The sequence below is a fragment of the Mytilus edulis genome, chromosome 7 (genome assembly GCF_963676685.1).
Source record: "Mytilus edulis chromosome 7, xbMytEdul2.2, whole genome shotgun sequence".
In the NCBI taxonomy this organism is placed as follows: Eukaryota; Metazoa; Mollusca; class Bivalvia; order Mytilida; family Mytilidae; genus Mytilus; species Mytilus edulis.
The window spans coordinates 90359534-90384411 of NC_092350.1; the positions used below are offsets into that span (position 1 = coordinate 90359534).

General features: G+C 32.4%; 1 protein-coding gene across 1 annotated transcript; it reads left to right on the forward strand.

Moving 5' to 3' along the window:
* The first annotated feature begins 13872 nt into the window (after window positions 1-13872).
* Window positions 13873-16228, forward strand: LOC139483492 (zinc finger MYM-type protein 1-like). Its single transcript, XM_071267514.1, has 2 exons — window positions 13873-14138; window positions 14689-16228. Exons 1-2 carry the CDS (start codon window positions 13873-13875, stop codon window positions 16226-16228), a joined length of 1806 nt encoding a protein of 601 aa, XP_071123615.1.
* The last annotated feature ends 8650 nt before the right edge of the window (window positions 16229-24878 follow it).

Sequence of the window (24878 nt, forward strand, 5' to 3'; positions counted from 1 at the left end):
CAAACTGCACCGAGATCCTGAAAAAAAAATGTGCAAGTTCAGTTTATTTAAAAAATGAATTCAATGGAAGAAAATAAGCTGATTCCTGAAATAAATGTAGAATATGTCTATTAATCACAGATGCCCCTGCTTGTGAAAAAAATGAGTAAACTTCCACATATAGATGCAGGATTCGCGTAATTTTGACCGTTTTGTGACCATAAGCATTGTGAATAAGTTTCAAAACATTTGGCTGAGGCAAATTAAAGTTCAAGAGCGGAAACAATAGATTTAGCAGTTTTCCTATCTCAAGGCTCCGGGTTGACATTTGTATCATTGGTACTCGTACCACAACTTTTAACATCTAAAAAAACATGAACAGTGACGCCATCGTGACCCAATATTGAGCTTTACAGATCTGTGTTATGGGGTAATGTGAATTGCGTATAAGGTTCATAACATTTGATTGAGTCAGACTTATTTAAAACAAAGGAAACGAAAGAGTCAGCACTTTTTATATTTTTTTAAAGGGACATGATAACTCTTGAACGGTAAAAGTGATACTTAAAAATTTCATATTTGATTTTGTGTTGAGGTGGGGATCCCGCTTACATGTTCAACCCGCCTTATTCGGTATGTATGTGCTCGTGGTAAGTCAGGAGCCTGTAATTCAATGAATGTCGTTTTTTATGTGTTACATACTTGTTTTTCGTTCATTTTTTGTACATAAATTTGTTCGTTTATTTTCTCGTTTGGACATTGTTTTACAATGTCATTTCAGTGCCTTTTATTGCTGACTATATGCGGTATTGACTTTGCTCATTGTGGAAAGCTGCATATGACCCATAGTTGTTAGTGTTTGTGTGATCTGGTCTTTTGTGGAGAGTTCTTATTGGCACTCATGCCACATACGGGGGAGGGTTGGGATCCCGCTAACATTTTTCACCCCGCCTTATTTTATATGCACGTGCCTATCTTGTTTTTCGTTTATTTTTTGTACATAATTTATACCGTTTGTTTTCTCGTTTGAATTGTTTTACATTGTCATGTCGGTGCCTTTAAAAGCAAACTTTGCGGTATGAACCTTGCCCATTGTTGAAGACCGTGTTGGTGACCTAGGGTACATTGTATAATTGTTAATTTCTGTGTCATTTAGTGTCTTGTGGAGAGTTCTCATTGGCACTCATGCATCAGCTCCTTTTATATATTGTGTTTAGGTTTTGAAGTATTTGATTGAGGCAAACTAAAGTAAGAAGAGCAGAACTCGTTTTTATGGGACATTCGGGACAGACGGGCTAGTGTAACTCTTTATGTTCCTAAATCATGGCGCCAACACAGAAGTTCTTACTATTGTGCTGGTGATACACATCCCACTAGCACTGTCATTAACACATGTACAATTAATTTTATTATAAAAATTATATTCAATCTTAATCTTGATTTCTTTATTTTTGGCCGAATGATTATATACATGCCCTTCACAACGACTGAATGAGTATCAAATTTGACAAATTTATTGTACATAATTATACATTTTATGATATTTATAACTTTTTTTCCAACTAATTAAAGCTTACCAACTTATTGATCATAACTTTCCTTTATACATGTTATATGTCTTTTAATATTCTGTATTGAACAAAAAGATTTCTAACATATACTTCACATGTATTTCTTTCAAATCTGACATTATTAAAAATCCATTAAATAAAATTCAGTCGAACTTGATAATAAATGTGCAATCAAATATATATGCAAGTCGTCAACTGGTCAAGTGGCTAGATGCACATATCGTTAGCCATATAAACAACATGTCCTAATTGAGTGGTTTTAAAACTTCTAGCATATGTGGATCCAGGGGGCGTCCCCCAAACCCTTTGTGGGGGAAATTTGGTTGATTATATAGGGAATCATTGAAGCATGAATGAAGCGGGCCCCCTGAGGAAAAGTTCTGGATCCGCCACTGTGTAGACATATTTACGTAAATAAGGGATGAGTAAAGAAAAAAAAACAGCATGACTGAATTAAATAAAAAGATGTTCGATGTACTGTATACTTCGGTTTGTTTAAAAAATCTATACGATGCTTTATTTTTATCTAGTTTCCTTATCAAAATAATTAAAATGAGAAGATAAATACCTTATAGCTTCCTTTACCGTCGATGCTAAAATGTTTAATGTTATAAAATAATTTTAGCGTCTTTGACCTACTTTACCTTTTTATTCGGAGACTTGTGGTTATCTTCTGTTATGTTCAACGGGAACATTAGAATGATCTAGAATAGAACTAAGATGGAACCAAGAGCAGATCCAGGGGGTGGGGGGTTAGGGGGGGGGTCCTTCGTGGGAAAAATTTGGTTGATTATATAGGGAATCATTGAAGCATGAATGAAGCGGGCCCCCTTAGGGAAAGTTCTGGATCCGCCACTGTCTAAACATATTTACGGAGACTTGCGGTTATCTTCTGTTATGTTCAACGGGAACATTAGAATGTTCTAGAATAGAACCCAGATGGAACCAAGAAGTTGGGTTGCCTTAACCAAACAACCCGGATGTTGAACCAGTTACCATGGTTTCGAACCAAAGAACCAAGGTTCAGAACCAGAAAACCCAGATGGAACCAAGGTTTAGAACCAGAGTGCCCGGATATAACCTAATTACATTCGGAATTTTCATGACTTTTTATACCTTCAATGTATTTTCCAAATCATTTATTTATTTAGTATATTTATATATAATTAAACAGAAAGGTATTTAAATATGAGCGTACCACATGTAACGGAATTTTACAAGCATTTTATATAGTGACTTCTGTTTTCCGGAACGTACTATTTTCAATATTTCACAGACCTCTGAAAAAGTTAGATCATACAGATTTCATCTACCATATGCATTGTAAAAGATTAAGAATATTTTTATATCTGTACTAAATAATCGGAAATAAAATAAAACATGGTTCTCTTTGCCTGAATGCAATCGTAAGCAAATTTTTATCCATTTTTTTTTTATCTATTTGCAAATGACGAAGAATTCTCCTTAAACTGTGAATTATGAAACAGACAGACTAACTTTAAAGAACAAAATACTAGCGTGTACTACCATCAAAGGAAATGAGTTTCTATAAAGTAACTAATCTGAGTGGTCATCGATGTGTAATATTTGACATTATTTGTGGAGCAATGCAATACATATAATGTATACTATCAATCAAAATTAAAGACTTTTGAATGTGACAATATGGGACAAGTCCATTTACTGAATTTTTATATATTTTTTTTATCTAAATAAAAATGTTATAAACTGCTCCCGGTTAATATAAATAAGAAGATTTGGTATGTGTGCCAATAAAACAACTCTCCATCAAGTCACATGGTATAATTTAATTAGCTGTCAAGTACGGCCTCAACAAGAGCGTTGACCCTCATCGAACAGCAGGCTATACCACTCCCAAAAATGACAAGTGTAAAACAATAAAAATGGAGAACAAAAGTCTAATCTATAAGTACGGTCATTTCGCTACGTTAGATTTTAGGTCAATTCAGAAATAGCAAGTAAGCTTCTCACTGTTTTTCAAAATGATTAGTAACACTGGTGCTTAAACAAAATCTGATACGAAACTGAAGTACAAATCGTACATTAGATTTTATCAATCGTGTCTTAACTAACGTTGTTTGATAGTTTTCTATGATATGATTTACTCCTGTATTTAGTTCGTGCTAAAACAAAATGACGATAACAAAAATTCCAAGGGAGTTATCGACATTGGTCTTTTTATGTATATAATGGTCAATATAAACTCTCAAATACATTTTTCAAATATGCTTATATTGTTGTTGCATTTATTTAAAAAAAAAATTTTTATTTGTAAATGTAATAATTTTACCCGGTTTAACCTTATTCATTTTATACAAAAGATAAAACATTGAACTTCATTCATCATACGTCCACGAATTGACAATTATTTAGTTAGTTTATGATCATCCGTTTCGGTTGACTGCTTAAATAATCCGTTTGTTAAAATGTAAATAACTTTCACCAAGCATCTGTCATCTGTGTAAAATTTTAAAAGATAAAGTTAATTATAAACTTAACATGCTTAAAATATACGTTTCTTGACCAAATATAGATAAGAACTATTACTCTAAATTAAAAACAAAATGTTTAAAAACATCTTTGAGATATATTTAATACTGATCAGTATATCTTTAGAGGCGGAATGCATACATACAGGACTACTTTATGTCAGAAGGCATGACTGCAAATTTTTTATGACACATTTCCCGGTTACAACAATTAATCGTTTCTTATTTAACCAATGAAATGTTAAAGATTCTATCGGAAATAAATGAATTGTTTTTAAAGTTTGCATACTTTATTTAATGAAATAGATATACAGTCAGATTAAAAAACCACACAAGAATATCATCCAAGACACAGAGATTGTATTCATAAAGGGGGAGTAACCCCTGATAAAAACTTATAAAGTGTCTCCCGTTTTATTCATAATATTTAAAATCTTAACACAACTGAACACTATCTTAAAGCAACTAAACAGGTTTTTCACCTTTGGTCTTATTTGATCTGAACGTGATCTAATCAAGTCTTATTTGAATGCAAGTTGAATCTGTCTTGTTTATATTGACACGACTGATCTGACTGAACACTATATATGTTATCAAAGTCTGATTGTCTAAACAGGTCTTAACGTTTTTCTCTAGCGGTAAATTAAGTCGACTAAGACTTGATCAGACCAAAATGACCGTTTCAGACCTAAATCTGGCTACTAGTGAATCGAACACTTATTAATTGATAGGGATGATGGATTTATCAAGGCTCAGAAACAAATCTCCTCGAACTCTTCGAAATCGCCAATAGCATACATCCTCTTATAAAATTTACATATGCCATATCAAAAACTAGCATACAGTTTTTCAAGGGAAAAGATTCCTTGAACAAAATATCCTGGACTTGAAACTATATCGAAAACCAAATGATAATTTTCAATACATTCTACTTGGACAGATCATCGGCTTATCCATAATCTGTATTTAATGGGTTTATAATTGGTGAAACAATTCGCTTTATCAGATTCTCAAATAATAAAGAGAACTTAGACTCTCAAATTTCGCTCTTCAAAAAGTAAACTCTTAAAAAGAGGATACAAGAAACAAGAAATAAATCCTGTGATATTTAAAGCACTCGATAGAAGCAGATCTAGCACATTAAACTATAGAAGCAAATCACGGGAAAATATTCTCCTATGCTTCATAACTAAATACAATCCCATGGTTAAACAACTAGGCAAAACCATACGAAAGCACTGGCACATTATTGAAAAAAGACGAAACTGCTACACAGCTTTTTCAGAGACCAGCATTATTGCCTACAAGAAGCAAAATAGCTTAAAGGACATGCTTATATCATCAAAACTCAAATTATTCATTGAATAAAACAAAGCTAATACTGTAAACCATACTTTGAAAATCTAGGAATACGCCAGGTGTCGTGCCCCAGTAATATTAGTCAGTAGATAATGTATACAATCATTAAAACGAGACTTAAAAAATACGGGTAAGGGGTAACTGATGAGGAATGCCTTGGTCAAAAGCCTAAATCGAAACACCAGGTGTATCAAATAATACTAGACTAGACATGTGATTATTATCATTTAAGTCTATGAAGAGATTCAATTAATCAAACATTCATATGTACCAATACGGATCAATTAAGCCTCTGCATGGTTCGTTGGATTGGTTAAGGACACGTCTTTTATTTAAAAAATGATTGCCAATATGACATCACTCCACAAAAGACCAAATAACACAGACATTAACAATTATAGGTCAGCGTACGGCCTTCAACAATGAGCAAAGCCCATACAGCACAGTCAGCTATAAAAGGCCACGAAATGACAAATGTAAAACAATGGCTTAATTAATAAACAAAAATGAACGAAAAACAAATATGCAAATCATCAACAAACGACAACCACTGAAAAATTTAGAGGGGATTTTTTTCCCATTTTTTTTTGATAGGGGATCATATTTTTCAAAGATTAACGAATTTCATTTTTTTTTCAAATTTCAAGAAGAAATCTTCAATTGGACAGTATTGATAACCATCTATATTTCGTAAAGAGAAATATTCGATTTACATAAGGGTTTATGAGAATTCAAGATAACTTCAATGAATTTGTCACAAGATTTCCTACATATCTTGTTTACTCCTTTTAACTATTACCATTATGCTTTTATAATGTTATCGAATGTTTATTTTTTTCATTATATTTAGCTAAGAATATTTCAATATCGAATTCGAACCGAATGCATTCATCTGGTTGGATACTGACTCTAGGATACTGAATATCGAATAACTAATAACTTCATATATTTAATAATGGAAATCGTTAAATATCGGACTTTAATTCTCTGACTTTGATTAACGTCTCTTTATATATTTGCCGTTTTCCTTTCATTTATATGAACAGTTGTACATTCTTTGCCCTCTTTTTAATTTTAGAAACTGACACCAGGAGAATGAGATTCTGAGAATATGTCGATATGAATGGACAAAACTTTAAAAGATGGACCAAGAATTAAGAAAATACACTTTATGATTAAAACAATCTAATTACTAGTTTGTACAAAAATTGTGATTTTTATGCAAAACCGATTTAAGAAGAAAGAAAAAACAATTAGTAGAGCGTGGTTCCTCTGATAAAAAGTATTCAGTACCGAGTCAACTAATGAAAATTTCTATGTGCAGTGAGATTTGGGACATAGGTTTTGAACTGTTAATTAGATGACGTAACTTTTCATAAGAGCAAAAAATATCACAAATAAAACTTTTTACGATTGATTAAAGAATGCTTGATTTAAAGCCAAAGTTGATGCTTGCTTTGATTACTTAAATACAGGTCCATGTTCTGAATATATATCATGTATAATAGAACTCACACTTTTCACTTAAATGCAAACAGTGCATTATATGTATAGCCATTTATATGTTACTCCTGTAATTGCGCACCTATTTTGATTGCAGAGATGGGACGATACTATTTTATTAACAAAAAAATAATAAGAAGGTATCCCATGCTTACTGCAACATTGAATCCAAATACAAGACACATATCATTGTACTATAATGTTATAAACTAAGTACTGAAGTAATGAACATCGGATTACCGCATGTTCTATTGGATGGTCACAAGCACTTGTCTCAGAAAATAAAGCACATTCCTATACCAAATAGTGAGGTTAATGCACAGATAAAAAAAAATGTGAGACAAGTTCGTGTGTGGATGATTAATGAATGACAGGGAATCCAACCTCACCGTGATAACTATTATATTGTAGTGATACAAATCAGTGTACTCTGGATTGTTGTTATATATTATATTAATATTTGAATATTACAGTTACATGTATTTATAATTTTCGTCCATTTGTATATCATTCTATATATTTTACTATATTAATGAAAGGGCAGTACAAGGGCATGATTGACACTCGGAATGCCCTCACGCCGACCATCGCGAAGTAAAAATAATTACTGTATAAACGTATAAATCATACAATAGCTTTGGGGATAACCATATCCTAAATAATAGAACAATCTTGGTACATGCATGTATTAAGAATTAGCAGCAAAACCAGGTAATTAAGTCAATGTAAAACTTTGGGCAATTGAATTTGGATCGGTTCTATCTTTCGTCAAAATTCTCAGAATTATCTGTTATAGAAATATTCTAAACTGTTCTGAGAAGCTGTACCACTGAACTATTCGTAGGTAGCAAAAACTGTAATTATTTTGGTGTATATAACTATTCTAAACGAAGTACGATGAAGTATGTAATAGTTATAGTAGTCAGGGTTGTCAGAGAGAGTGTACTGCATGTTCGCTATCATATAAATTTTAGAATGACATATTAGAATTAAATAAACATAGTATTTATCTGTTTTTGTTTTGAAAGTATATTTATTTGACATTACATTGTTAGGCATTGTTCCAAATGTTGCTATAAGAATAAATATAAAGATGGTTTATATTAGCTGTATACTATTTACTAGATCTATGGAATATGCAATATTTCCGTGCATCTGTGTGCAGCTTGACTAGAAAAGTTTAGCAAAAAATATCATTAAAAATCAATAAATATTGAGCAATTTTTTTAAAATAAATTCGTTAAACCTTTAAAAAGTCACTAGGCAAACGGGAATTAATTTTATTCGAATGGACCGAGAAAAAACGAACATTTGAGTACAAAATTTGACAAAATGTCATAAAAGTGGATAATAAATAGTAAAATCTTTTTTTAGAAATACATATATATATCATTGTTTTTGTAAAAGTATTTTTTAAATTCTAACCTAAGAGACATAGTTTTCCTTCCGGTTTACTCATACACATAATTCATTTTCGAATTGAAGTTTACGTTACGATAAACAGACTGATGTGCCATATTTTGAATTCAATCTCTTTAGTTATGTCGAGAAAAGAGTATAATGTATACTATACATTTTGTGAGTATAGGATGTCATGTCATTGTTAGACAGTCTGATCCCTAAGTACTGAATAGGGAAGGTCATCAAACCAATTACAGAGCAGATATAAAAAAAATATTCGTTCAACACCTGACGATATTTTATCACCTTTAACAACTGCTACGAGTTTTGGGGCAAGTGCTCCAAATCAGAATTTTTTTTTCGACATCTTAGTGAATCTCCTTTCAAATGAATAACATGTTATTATTTTGGGGCATATGCCCAAAAATATTTAGTTGGAGATATAAACATTTGAATAGAAATATACTAGCATTGGATTTTACATTTTACTTCATTAGATGTTACTTCACACGAATATCTAGTGTATATAATTTTGGAGCTTGAGCACAATACGATATCGTAATACCATTGTATATATTGCGATGTCGACGATACAGTTTTACAGTGTGCACTGGGCATGAATGCAACTTAACTTCGCATACGTTTCAAAATGTTTCAAGTTTGAGTTCATGAGTAGTAATTAGATTTTTACATACTGTGTTTGTATTAAATAACATTCATAAAATGTACAATGTCTTCAATCACAAATTTCTTTATTTCTTTTTGTCAACTTCATACTTATTAAAAATACATCACAAATACAAAATATTTCAAACTATCCTGCCTTTGATACATATATCAATGTACATACATTAACATTATCTGGACGAAAATAAGGGTACTCTATCTCATGATAATCAGCCAGTGTGATGTGTTTTGTATAGTTTAGCGGTTAGCATACTAGTTGATGTCTTGATTTTTACTTATTATATAAATACTACAAAATGTCAAAGCTTGGGTTAGTTCAGAATGCAAAGAGTAAGAAAACAAAACATAAATACCGAGCTCCAAGAAAAACAAATATGTGTGTAAAATTCTTTTTTAAATTTGCAAAGTAAAAGCTGAAACAGATGGAAAACAGTATTTTACCGCTGTTCAAAACTCATAAATCGATTGAGAAAAACAAATCCGGGTTACAAACTAAAACTGAGGGAAACGCATCAACAATAAGAGGAGAACAACGACACAACAGAAACACAACTTTTTTATGTAACACACACAGAAACGAACTATAATATAACAATGGCCATTTTCCTGACTTGGTACATACACTGCATTTACTATGTGTATTGAAGTAAATAATATAGCTGAACAAAGATTGTAATAATAAATTTAAAAAGGTGCTGATATCCAAAGAAACAAGTAGGTGTAGATTTCATGGCGACGTAACAAATAGTAGAAATGTACAATTATGGATAATGTTCCTTTCTAATCGACTGAAATTGTTAACTTAAGTTCAATTTTTCACAGCATTATAATGAAAAACCCATACACTGTTACACGGTATACGGTACTTATACTTAAATTATATCATAAGAAATTGTATGTCAGTACTCAGTATAAAAAAACACTGTTACCTTTAGCCTTAACATTTCCAAGTTTAGTAATGTTTTGTTTTGATGATGACCAGAATATAAAGAAATTAAACATCAGAGCCTTTATACCTTATTTACACCACTGACTGATAATTTGCTCTATTGGGAAATGTGTTTTTTTTTCACATTTTCACGGAGCACAGTATTTTAATATCCCGTGGTGTCTTATAGTTTGAATTATGAATCATCCATCTCTATTCAAGTAAAAGTTTAAGGCAATATAAATGATATCATCTAAAAATTCAACGCTCTTGTATATTGAACATTTCTAATACTGACTGTGACTACCCACAAGGGTCTTGCATATTCGATTATGACATACAAAAACGCAATTAATCATTCAATTTACCATTGTTATAATCTTATTATACAGATTATAGTAAAAATAAGTATATTTCTAAAAAGAGGCGCATAGGCAGTACAACATTAACAGTGTACATCCATGTCTTGGCAATTTTATGTTTGTTTTATGAGTCGATTAGAGATTGTATCTGGTTTCTGTTGGATGTTTTGAACATATTTCTTTGATATAAAATACGGACAAAATAAAATATGACATGTGTCCCATGATAATTTTATGGTATGGGCTGCTGTCTCAATGGATTTTAAATTACATATAACACAAACATTCAAACAAATGTCATAAAAACGAGTAACTTAAGAGTTGTTAGATTGCTGTCATATTTACAAATCAGATATCAAATATTACTCATCACATATTATACTACTAAGCTTAAACGACTTATTGCGCACTAAATTGGCAGTGTAACATTTATCAAATGATGTCCTTGTTTCCGAACAGATGACACCATATATAATGCACTATATACGATAACATTTATTTTTCTGTTGACTGATGAGCTATTAACATTGACTTTGTGTGGTGAATTTGTTGAAGAAAGAAGCCAAGGTAAGTTTTTTTTATAATGTATTTAAATCTATGAGAATTTCTAGGAAATAAAAAAATGAAAAATGATATTTTAAAAGTTTAATGATTCTACTAAAGGTTATCCATTTTGGGAAAATTTTGTGACTTTTGAAACTTCATTGTCATTTTAATTAATATTGTAATTTTTTGCCAGGATTTCATACAGCACAGATGACACATCTTGCTCGCATAGAACAAATTTTATCAATCGATTAAGACATTTGCTTAACACATACTTCCTTTGAATCTAGCATACTGAAAAAAGTTACAATTTTTTTTTGAATTGTTCCTTTTTTTATGTTCAGATCAACATCTCTGGTGTGCATTATCAATTTTGCAACAGTTCAGTATTTCCGTTGTTCCATTGATTTTCGTTTATAGTCGGTTTCATTTTTTAAACCGGGTTTGTTTTCTCTTAATCGATAACTGACTATTGATTGAACAGCGGTATACTACTGTTGCCTTTATACAATATGCCACTTCTTTATAGGTTATTTTTTTATTGTATTTGTCGTAAGAAGGATGCATAATATGAATTGAAAGTGAATACTAGCATATGAATCAACAAGTCATCCAGACATTTGTAAATACATATATCTTTTTTACATTTTTTTTACAAGTCCCTTCTACCTTTTGATGAGTAAGTTAATGTTCTAGATATTCCATGTAGTCATTAATTTTCTTGGTAAAATCCACAAAAGTTTTACAAATATCTGCATATTTGCAAATGTTGCTGTACTACACTTACATGCTTTATCAAAATCTATGCATTGTGTTGATTTTGGGATTATATGCAAATGTTTAAACAAGTTGGTGTAGGTCTTCTCTTTCATATGACTGTAAATATAAGCGGTAATAGCATGAATAAGACAATAACCCATCAAACAGCGCAGATGATAATGACTTGTCATCACAAATACGTTTTTGATTTAGTGTTTTCGGTTAGGGTTAGGTTAGGGTTAGGGTTAGGGTTAGGGTTAGAACAAAGTTTTGAGGAAGACAGATTAAAATTGAAACTCTGTAAATTTTATGGACACCATCACGAATTGGTGGATCCATACGATGTCTCTTTGACCAAACTAGCTAAGAACATTTTTACCACATGGTAGATTGTGGTTTGTCATTATGTCGTCTAATCTTTTAATTACCAAACATGACTTATTCCCGATTGTGACTGTTTTGCTGAGTGTGAATTCGCATTACTATAAGACGTGTTACGGTACTTGTCTATCCCAAATTCATGTATTTAGTTTTAATGTTTAATGTTATATTTGTAATTTTCATCGGATTTTGTCAAATGTGTTTACGTCTTTTCTATTATATTTATGTGTTATGGTAAAGAAAATTAATCACGTTTCAAGTTAAATTCAAAATAAACCGGACGTAACTTTATAATATAGTTAATTGCTACCTTAGTTTGCTATTAATAAGTATTAAAATGTGCATTGTTATTAAATGCAATATCAGTATTTAGTTCAAATATAATCTTAAATCAATCCTAATTCTATCTTATTCATTCAAATGTGACGTCATTTTTCATTTTTAAATGATCTGTTTTACAATTTCAAATATGACGTTACTTGGCGTTCAGGTTTAAACTTATTCGGATGTGTCTACATTTTGTGTTGCAAATGTCTGGTTATGTTATGTATTTCAGTTGTTTCCTGTAATTAGTTAATACTTTAGTTTCATCATGTACATATTTTTATAGTAATTTTATAAATTTACTGTTTGCAAAAGTATAAATTATTCTAAATAATAGGGATGCTCTGGTAACTTAATAGAAAACCCTGGCCGTTTTTGGCACAACTTTTTTTATCTTTTGGTCCTCGATGCTGTTCGACTTCGTGCTTGTTTCGGCTTTCAAAATTTTGTATCTGGGCGTCACTTTTAGATCTTGTGTGGACAAAATGCACCTCTGGCGTATTAAAATTTTGAACTTGTTGCCTTTTGTTGGCTGTTGTTCGTGTGTTTCATTTATATTGTAGTCCTGTGGTGTTGAGTTGTCATTTTAATGTTATATTTCATATGGCGATAAAAGGGGAGGTTTGACATTATTTTCTCTTATTTTTGAGTGTAAATGGACATTGCGATAAGACGTGTCACGGTACTTGTCTATCCCAAATTCATGTATTTGGTTTTGATGTTATATTTGTTATTCTCGTGGGATTTTGTCTGATGCTTGGTCCGTTTATGTGTGTGTTACACTGTAGTGTTGTGTCGTTGTTCTCCTCTTATATTTAATGCGTTTCCCTCAGTTTTAGTTTTAGTTTGTTACCCCGATTTTGTTTTTTGTCTATGGATTTATGAGTTTGAACAGCGGTATACTACTGTTACCTTTATTTATTCATCATAAATATTTGGGATTAATGTTGTTTTAACAAGACACAATTGGATATCAAGATTTGATATGTTCAGTTGTAGGAAAAACCTATTTTTATACTATGTACTAAAACCTTTTGTGTATTAGGATATATTGAGAAAACATTATGCTTTGTGGTTACAGTCGTATTCTCATGCAGAACATGCAGGAGGTGTCAATAAAAATATATGAAAACAAATTATTTGATATAATATGGAATCGAAATTTTGGAAACAGACGCACGTGTTTAGTGTAACGAAGTAAAACAAAAATACCAATCTTACTTAATCTGTATTTATAAACAGGTGTTACAATGATGATAGCCCAACCGTTCAATGCTTAAATATTGGCATTACCGAAAACATTGGATGTCTCGGACTATTTACCATTACTGTTTCGATCAGTCAGGGGCGTAGCTACCTAAGGCTCGACTAGGCACGTGCCTATACATAAATTTGCCGATTATACCCCCTTTGGAAAAAAAAATAAAAAAAATAAAAAAAATAAAACATTTTAATATTCTAATGCGTATTATTATTTATACATGCCCAACCCATATTCGAATCCCGATACTAGTATCCTGGTTAGGTACGATAACTCGTGCATAGGTAAACAAAATTTTAACATGGATAAATTTGTTGTTCGTTCGAAACGAAAGAAAGATGAAGAAGAGAGTCAAAATTGTCAGACTAGGACTGCAATTGACGATAGTGGAGAATCATCTAAGACGGAAGCTTCTACGACAAGTAATGCATCGTTATGTACACAACACCATCCCCCTTACCCAGATATCGGATCTTTACAACACCAAAAAACAATACCTGACAACAAGAAGATTGCTATCTTAACACAATCATGGACGGAGAGTCACAGCTTTAAATTTCCCGCACGGTAAGTACTGTATATTCATCAATATTGTTAGCAGAGTATGCTGAATGTCTGAATAAAGAAAAGATTTTTTTCGCAGAGTTTTGTATTTGATCAGAAAGCTATGAGCATTTGAGGTCCGTCCTGCGTCTATGACATCGTAAACTTGTTGCGTAACTACTTGAGGATACCTGTATTATATATAGGCAAGCAGTATATTGATTAAGACCTTACTTACATTCAGCGGATGCCATCAAGTAATCACTATGTCCGTCTCTCCGACCGGTAGATATCTGACTGTCCGTCAGTCCGTCCACACTTAATATAATAAGGTAGTTTGATTTGACCAATTAAATATTTATCAAAATAAATCTTACAGATAACATTTGTTGCCATAAGCGCTCCCTTTCGATTTTAAGCGATTATCAACGGCGATTATTTGTTTTCTTTGGTATGGGGACTTGCATGACGCTGTGAGTTTTCTAATTACGTGATGTTTGCCAACGAAAATATATACTTCGCACTGTCTTTGGATGCAAACACATCTGTTATTTTCGTAACTTGTACGTTTCAGTTTATTTAGAAAGAAGAACAGAAGATTCCAAACAACTTGGCTCAAAGATTTCCACTGGATGTGGTACTCTACATCAACAGACTCCGTTTTCTGTGCATATTGTGTCCTTTTTACAAGTGTAGATGCTAAGGAGAAATCGTTCTCAGCTTCGGCGATAACAGATTGGAAGAATCTGCTATCCCTGGCCAGGTTTCATGAAAATCTGTCCCAACACAGAGGTTCTTTAATAGCTGGAGAAGATTTCCTTCGCGTGAAGAAGGACAAGGGCGATTCCGTCGCGAGCATGATATCGTCAAGTCATAAGAAGGTCGCTGCCGATAACAGATATGGTTTAATGAAAATTTTCGAAGTCATACTTCTATGTGGACGACAAAACATACCAATAAGAGGTCATGTAGAGGAAAGAAGCAACTTTATTGCTATTCTACACGAAATAGCTAGAAGTGATGACAAGCTCTCGGACTGGCTGGCGTTTCGCGCAGGAAGTCGGACGACATACTTGTCGCCTGAAATCCAGAATGAGATAATTAACATTGTGGGGCAACAGGTGCAGGATAGCATTATCAACGCCTGTCGTGAGGCTAAATACTTCGCTATTATTGCTGACGAATGCACGGATGTTTCTACGAAAGAGCAATTGTCTTTGTGTGTTAGGTTCTTAGATAAGAAAAACGATATCATCAGAATACGAGAAGAATTTATTGGTTTTAAACATGCCAAAAGTGTAAAAGGTGTTGCCATTTCTAATACGATCGTTGAGTTTCTTGAACATGTAAACCTTGATATAAGGAATCTCCGTGCCCAGTGTTATGACGGCGCCGCGAATATGTCCGGCAAGTATAATGGTGTGCAGGCAAAAATACTAGAGCAATCACCAGAAGCTTCCTACATCCACTGCAAGGCACACCAACTAAATCTTGCACTCGTTCATAGTAGTAAGGAACTTTGTGTTAGAAACATGATATCGACTGTACAGGAAATTGCATTCAAATTTGATTATTCGGCTAAAAGCTTGACTGCTTTCACTGAAGAACTGTCAGAAAATGAAAACGTTCAAGACCAACTAGAACGCCGATCAAAGTTGAGAACACTGTGTGAAACTCGCTGGTCAAGCCGGGCAGATTCGCTGTATACATTTCGAACAGCATTTGAAGTTGTTGTCTATGCCCTGAATTCACTTAAAGACGACAACGATGACAAAGCAGCACAGAGTATGAATGCGATACTTCGATTTGAATTTATTATAAGTCTTGTTGTTGCTGAACACATATTGAGCGCAACAGTCGCCTTGACAAATTACTTGCAGAAAACCGATATTGATTTGATTGAATCTTTGACAGAGGCTAAAATTGTAATTCAAAGGCTTTCCGATGAAAGAGGTGATGATACAGTTTGGGAGTCCTTGTTTACAAGAGCAACATATATTGCAGCAGAACACGACATCCAGCCATCAGTTCCGCGTGTCGCTGGACGTCAACGACACAGAGCTAACCACCCAATTCTGGAGCCGTCAGACTATTGGAGAGTTTCGTTATACTAAGTGTTTCTCGACCACTTGGTTGCTGAGATTACAAAGCGGTTGATTAGCAACGAGGAACGCTTCCTTGCCTCTTATTTCATTCCGGCCAAATTAAGGAACTTGACTCCAGAAATAGCAGACAAAATTTACAACTCTTACCGTTCTGATTTAGGTGAAAAAAAAGAATTTGATGATGAGATAGCACGATGGAAAGCCCGTTGGCGTATTGAAGACAATAGACCAGATAGACTTCTTGGTGTCCTAAACGTAACAAATGCCGATCTGTACCCTTCAGTGTATAGGATTATTTGGATTTTATTGACAATGCCTGTTTCATCGGCAACTAGTGAAAGATCGTTCAGCGCGATGAGACGCGTGAAATCCTACCTCAGATCGACAATGGGAGACGAGCGACTTTCAAATTTATCTCTTCTTCATATTCACAGACACCTCAATATTGATATTGATGCGAGTATTACTGATTTTATCGGCAGAAAAAAACGTCGACTTGACTTTGAATAAATGTATCATTGTATTTGTGTGTAACTGGATCTGAAAGTTATTTATAAAAGTTCAGAAATATTAGATTTGTTTAACTATTTTTTCCCCCAAATTTGAGTTAAAAGATACATTAAAAAAAGTTGAAAATCTTTTCCTTTGACCCTCTGTGGGCCTTAATCTAAAACAAGTCTGATCTACACTGGGCATATTGTAAATATTTATTTTTTTTCAGATTTTTGATTGTACTACGTTAATTCACGTGTTAATGTAAAATTATTCATAATTCTACGAACTTTTCTTCATGGATATCATCATGATAAAAACCAGTAAATATGAAATTTTTGTACACAAAATTATGCAACTAAAATGCTGAAAACCGTTTTCCGAGGGGGGCGAACCCCCCTGAGCCCCTACCAGGGCTCCGCCCTGGACCGGCTGGGAGCCTTAAGCGGCCCCGAGACCCCCTGCCGATTTGTGCCTACAGTTGAATTGAATCCTAGCTACGCCCCTGGATCTCAAGCAGATTGGTCTCGCATCCTGTGATGAGTTGTGTCCGTATTTTCAAATTAAAGATCATTTTGGGGTTCTCCTTCACTTTGCATTGAAAGCCGTTGTATATAAGTGACAACTAACGGCCATGCATTCTAACATCCATCAGAATTCCAAATGAACAAAAAATATTAATCGGAAGACTACTATAATATTACTATATAACGATTGAAAATATATCAGTATTGCAAAACTTGTAATTGCTTACACCAATCTTCAGTAATTTCGTGTTTCGGCGGTTTTTGTTTTATATACTTTATATAAATGTATTACATTTGTGAATTCGTTTAGGCAATGTTTAGGCCCGCCATCATACGTGATTCATCTGTAATATTATTTGAATTTTGTCGATGTTAATAAATTAGCAATATATTTATGCTTTGAATAAGCTATTATTGGTTTGACTTGGAAAAAAATGCAAACCTCGTCATGTTTGAGTAGATCCCAATGTTTAATGATGATATGTTTGAATATGTGTATGCACGGATTGAATTTCTTTGCCAATACTAAGGAGTTTCCTTTGTGTATGTTTTGACCTTTTTTCTTACTAAATCAGATCTGTCACTTGCTAATGCCTCATTTATGTACTTTTGAATCTCCTTATATCCTCTATCAGAACTGTAACAAAATATGTTGTAAATGATCATCATCATTTGTAGTTCTGGTGTATCTGTGATGACCTCGCTATAGACACATGTCGACTATGGCAGCTTGTACGACAAGATACATGAATGCTTTGTTGATTTATAGTGTGCTTTTCAGGTAGGTTTTCATTAGAATTTGGTTTCTTTGAAAATATTAACTTCGAGAATTATAATTTCTGTAGGAACGGTTGCTGATTATTTGCTAACTCTAATAATTCCTAAATTTCCTCAATGTTGCCTTTGTTTTATTAATATAATATCTTAACAAAACCTTCCAGAGAAATGGAAAAATATCAGCAAAAGATATGTTTTCCATGTTCAAAATTATGTACATAAAAATATCACACATTTTAGGGTTCGGTACTGCTCCAATCTTGGCACCTATAAGTTGCTTATAACATGTATAAAGTGTCCATTAAAATTAAAAAAAAAAAAACTGATCTGAGGGGGTTAATTAGATCTTTCGTAAGTGGGCATTTGATTTTTATAATTTGACTAGTCTTGCTTCCAATCCCTTTAAAATTAAAATTTCAGATCTTCTCACAATTATAAAACTGTAAACTAAAGCTGTAAATCTGTCATATCATGCTGATAAAGGGACGCATAGTATTACTTAACAATGAGATGTTTAAACAAAAACATGGTTTCTTATCAGTAGAGATGATAATACACAATGTGTCTAGTTTCTCATAGTATCACTCCAGGACAGGAACAATGAAAAAAGTAAAATCTCAAAAATACTTGACTCCAATGAAAAATCCAAACGGAAAGTCCATAATCGAATGGCAGAATCAAAGGATAAAACACATCAAACGAATGGACAACAACAGTCATATTCCTGACTAACGTGCGTCTGGCGTACTAAATTATAATCCTGGTAGCTTTGATAACTATTGGTACATGCATTTTGATTGACACTATGCTAATTTCATCATTTTTATAATCAATCACGGCAATCAAATTTTAAAAAGTATGAAGAAAAGTTTGTGCTGTAATATTTCTCTACTTTCTAGTATTAACAAGTTTGATTTGTCTTCCTTTAATTATTTTGTTGTGATGTTTATGTCTGTAATTAACTAAACATTCATATTTATAAATATTGAATATTCGTGCAACAATTCCTATCTGTTGGATTGATGCTAGTATTTATATATATGTATCCTCAAAAAATACAGTTTACTTGGAAAAGACAAAACTTCAGTCAAGCAAGTCGAATTGATTACTTTTTAATTAATTCAGATTGTTGTGCTTAATAGAAAATTAAGCTACATAATACCCGCATTAATAAAAAAAAAGGACAGACCACCAAGGCGTTTCTCTTAAATTACAAAGCGTAACAGCTGAAAGTAGAGTTTCAGGATACTGGAAATTTAATAACTGTAAGAAATAGAAATTAAAAATGAAAAATACAAAACCATCATGCAAGAAGACACAACTACGGATGTGCATCTTTCTTTGGGACGCGAGTAAACTTAGTATTAAACCGTTTACAATAAGTTATTGCAAAAGTAGAGCTTACAATAAAAATAATGAAATAAAGCAAATGGAAATTTTTTTAACAAGCTTCACTGAAAAATATCCGAAGAATGAAAACAACGACATTTTGCAAAAAATTAATCAAATTGAAAATCGGTTAGAAAAAATATTATGAATATAAAGCTAAAGGCGCCCAAAAAAGATCGAAACAAGATTGAGTAGAAAAGGGCGAAAAAATACAGCTTACATTTCAGGCCTAGAAAAAAATAAATAATAAAAATTAAAGATGACCATGGAAATATTGTTACAGATCAAAGTGAAATACTTCAAATTGAAAAGAAATTTTACGAAAAACTGTATTCAAAGGAAAATGCAAACATTACCCAATCATGGAAATATATAAACCATGTTAACAGTACCGAAGTAAAAAATAAATGACAATAAATACAAGACATCATAGATTACGCCGACAATTTAATGTTGAAAGTGCTATTTTGTTTCTAGATTTCTCAAGTACATTTGATACTTTAAAATGGACCTTTATGTACAAAACTATCGAACATTGCGGCTTTAATAATTCATCCGATTTATATATTTCTTTTATTTATTGGATAAATTTCTTCTCCTTTTGTATATGACATTAGTCCATTATTAGTTTTATTTTTGTTTGGATTGTTTTACACAAGTAATTTTTAGTGCCTTCATAGCTTCGTTACTAGATTGTGTCTGGAATGGAAAGATGTCTCATTTGGCATTCATACCTCATCTTCTTCTTTCTATATACAAAGCACGTTTTAGAAAACTTAATAGGTAATATGGCACCCAATATAACAAGAGGATTTAAATAATTGGAAATATAGCACATACGTCAATGGGACAGCATTCGAACGATAAAAAGAATTGGGATAAAATAAGCAACATACGGACTTTATCGATGAATTAAACTTTACAAAATAGGTTAAGCTATTAACGTATAAAATTAAGAAATGGAATTAAATGGGGAAGGCGTAAAAAAACAACAACCCGACCATATGGAGCAGACAACAGCCTAAGGCCACCAACGGGTCTTATACAGCGAGAAACTCCAGCACCCGGAGGAGTCTTTCAGCTGGCCCCAACAGAAACAGGTATACTAGTTAAGTGATAACGGATGTCATACTAAACTCCGAATTAAACACAAAAAAACTAAATTGAAATCATACAAGACTAACAAAGGCCAGAGGCTCCTGACCTGGGCTAGGCGCAAAAATGCGGCGGGGAGAAACATGTTCTCAACCCTCCCCTATACCTCTAGCAAATGTAAAAAAAGCAAACACACAACAATATGCACAGTAAAAGTCATTTTAAGAGAAGTCCGAGAACCATGTCAGAATAGGTCACAAAATAAACTAGACAAAAATGACAATAATACATACATTGACAAATGACTAGTTTACTAGCAGTTATACTGAAATACAAGCTCCAGACCTCAATTAACTCATTAAAAGATTATGTCTTCATCATTCGAATATCGAGTACAATTTCTTCCCGCTTTTATAACACTTATTTTTAGCATACTAAATATTATGATGTTCTTACTTTTAGTTCAGGTCCTGATAAAAAAGTTTACATATCCACTATTGATAGAAGTGTTTCAGTGCCAGTTTTCGTGTTTTTCGAGGCAGAAATGTTTTTAAAAGGACATTATACAGGTTTTAAAAAGCTCAAAAAAATTTACATACTGGACACTTGTCACTTCATCTGAAAGGAGTAGGTTCAGTTAGACCCCTTTTTGGCCCCAAAATATAGCAGTTTTACAAAAATGTTAAAATGTATTCGTTTAGTTATTCATTGGAAAGTAAAGTGCTTCTGCTACATAAATATGGGCTGTTTTTTTTACCTCTAGCAAATGTAGAAAAAAAAACCACACAATAATATGCACAATAAAAGTCAGTTTAAGAGAAGTCCGAGTCCCATGTCATAATAAGTCATAAAATAAACTAGACAAAAACGACAATAATACATACATTAACAAATGACTAGTTTACTAGCAGTTATACTGAAATACAAGCTCCAGACCTCAATAAACTCATTAAAAGATTATGTCTTCATCATTCGAATATCGAGTACAATTTCTACCCACTTTTATAACACTAATTTTTAGCATACTGAATATTATGATGTTCTTACTTTTAGTTCAGGTCCTGATAAAAAAGTTTACACATCCACTATTGATAGAAGTGTTTCAGTGCCAGTTTTTCGAGGCAGAAATGTTTTTAAAATTACATTATACAGCTAAAAAAAAATGTACATACTGGACACTGGTCACTTCATCTGAAAGGAGTAGGTTCAGTAAGACCCCCTTTTGGCCCGAAAATATAGCAGTTTTACAAAAAAGTTAAAATGTATTCCTTTAGTTATTCATAGGAAAGTAAAGTGCTTCTGCTACATAAATATGGGCTGTTTTTGACAATACAATGCACATATATCGGGTACTAGCATCATTAAGTCATGCTAAATTAATGAAATCTTCACAATTTTAGCATTTTAGTTAAATTTTAGACGGTTTCCGTCTTAAATGAAAGTGGTTGCATTCGTGTTCATTCTTAATATTGAAATGTAAGTTGTATTTGATGATCATACATAACGTATATAAAAGTTTAGGATGAACACGGATGCGGCCACTTTCATTTTTGATAAAAAAAAAAAAAAAACATCTGAAAAGTGACATTTTTGGGCATATTTGATAGATTTTGCATATGAAAGCTAGAATCAGAGCGTTTTTAATGAGTAAATCAGTTAAAATCTTTCACATAAACTTATCGAATCAACTGAAATAGACCTGCATGTGATTAAAAAGTGTCTAAAATCTTTCGTCAGATGAATTTGAAATTTGAGGACAAAATCGGCCCTTACCAGACTCCTTTCACTGTTTCACGGCGTGAAATGATTGCACATGTTCAATGCATAACAATGGTACAAACCTGTTCAACTACTTTTACAAGGCGAAAAAGAAAGTCGAATAGTGAAGCCCGTAATCAATATTTTTTGAATTTGAGCATGCAAATTGAGGATTATGTTATATATTTTACAATAAACATATTTGCAGAACAAAGACATTTATTTTGAGAGTCCAAGATACTATATTAGCTGACACTTTTCCCACTTATTCGACGTGTTTTCAAGTGAAGTAAACTTGTAGAAGCCAACAATGCATTGTAGTTTATTGAGCCGATTGGTCAGTTTTCAAGGCCATATCGGCGTTGTGTTTCGGAATTACTATGCAAATATATTCTGACGTCAGGAAATCTAGAGTGCTCGATTTGTTAAACGTTATTGAATTATTCGGCACATTTTCTGGTGTTAAATTAAATAAAAACAAAACAGAAGGCATTTGGATAGAAAAACTAAAAAACATGTAAAGATAAAGAAGATGATATAAAATTCACAGATGAACCCGTTAAAGTGTTAGAATTGTATTTTGGCACAAATAAAGCGGAATGCGCAGAACTAAATTGAGAAAATAAGTTTGAAAAAGCCAAAAAAACTCATAAAATCTTTGGAAAAATAACATCTTACTATCATCGGTACAATTCTTATAATCGAATCACTTATTATTCCACAATTAACATACATAGCAAGTATGACAGTCATAAATAAAACGTTTAGTGACAATCTAGAAAAAGAAATTTTTAAGATCATTTGGAACGCTTGAAAAACTAAGTAAAAGGCCAACTCTCATAGCAGATTACAGTACACGAGAACTCGATATGATTGATATCGACAGTTAGTTTAATACACTTAACATGAAATGGGTATCAGGATTAATGGAAGTCAAAACATGAAATTGTCAATTATTCCGAGATTCTTTTTTGATAAATACGGAGAAAACTTCTTTATCTCCAAAATGAATTTAGAACTTAAAAAAATTAAAACCACTTAATTTTACAACTGAATTGTAAGAATTTTTTCTAGATATTGTAAAATGCTGGATACGGAAAGGTGGAGGTCAAACTAAATCACCCACTACCTTTAGAGAAATACGCAAAGAAATTATATTGGGTAATCAAAACATGAAAAATAAAAAAAATAAACCATTATTGATGCTCCATTGGATCAGAAGCAATATAATCTATATCAATGAACTTATTGACGAAAACAGTCAAATCAACAAAAAGACAATACTGCGTAAGTTGGAAATAAAACACAACAGGATTATCAATACTAAAAAAAACTATTCCAAAATGCAGGATAGATATCCTGAAAACAAATAAAGGACAAGGTATGATAAGAGGCGTTTTTGGCCCCCTTCCCAAATAAGTTTATATATACATCATTGATAGCCTTAGTATAGAAACTATTCAAAACTATGATTTTTTTATGTTCCGGTGAAAGGAAGGTTGCCTAGCAACGGTTTTAATAAATAGCCAAATTATCACATATGCATAGTTTCTCATTACATGTTAGCATAATTCAAAATAGTATTGTTTGTTTAACAATAACTTGAGTTTGCAAATTAAAAGTCACTTCAATTTCAGTTTTAAAAAATGCTTAGCAACAACCAAGCAACAAAAATTTTGCCTAGCAACGGTTCAAAAATTTGTAATTTCGGCCATATGAGGTATGAATATGGCAATATTTAAAGATTTAGCTACCGCAAATGATTTTTCTTTCATATATATGATGTGTGACATGTCTGAGTCATTATTTTTACAAGAAAATGAAATTGACCATAGCAACCTAAAAGTTGCTTAGCAACAGCCGAAAAAGATAAAAATCAAATTGAACTACAGAAAAACCCTTTTGATTTTTCATTGTACAAATTAGAGTAAAACCAGGTTAGATTGGTTAATACATACAAGACTAGCAGTAAGAAATGAAAGTAAGTCAATTGTATATCATGCTGATAAAAAGATTAGCAACCAATATAGTGCTTAGCAACGATTAAATAATGTTTTGGTTTTCTTTGTATACCGAAGTAGGTTTTTTTGGTATCATTATTATATCTTGATGAAGTAAATATTAATCATATGCTGTTACCAGAAACAGGGTTGAGATCTCAAAAAAAATGTTTAACCCAGCCGCATTTAAGTCAGGAGCCTCTGACCTTTGTTAGTGTTGTATGATTTTTAATTTTAGTTTCTTGTGTATAATTCGGAGTTTAGTATGACGCCAAATATTACTGAACTAGTATACATATTTGTCTAGGGGCCAGCTGAAAGATGTCTCAGGGTGTGGAAGTTTCTCGCGGCATTGAAGAGCCATTGGTGGCCTTCAGTTGTTGTCTGCTCTATTGTCGGGTTGTTTCTCTTTGACACATTCCCCATTTCATTCTCAATTTTAGTATTAAATAAAAGATAGCTATCAAGGAATTGGTCGGTTTAATAAAAAAAAAAAAAGCATAAATACAAATTATATTGTCACATAATAATAAGTAAGTATAAACATTAACAAGTTAATAGGTGAAATAAACAAGAATGTGTCCCCAGTATAGTATGCCATGAAAATTGGGCAGCATCTCT

Coding starts and splice junctions, on each gene's coding strand:
- LOC139483492 (XM_071267514.1), top strand. CDS start 13,873: ATGGATAAATTTGTTGTTCGTTCGAAACGAAAGAAAGATGAAGAAGAG. Junction 14,139..14,688: donor AGCTTTAAATTTCCCGCACG/GTAAGTACTGTA, acceptor TGTACGTTTCAG/TTTATTTAGAAAGAAGAACA.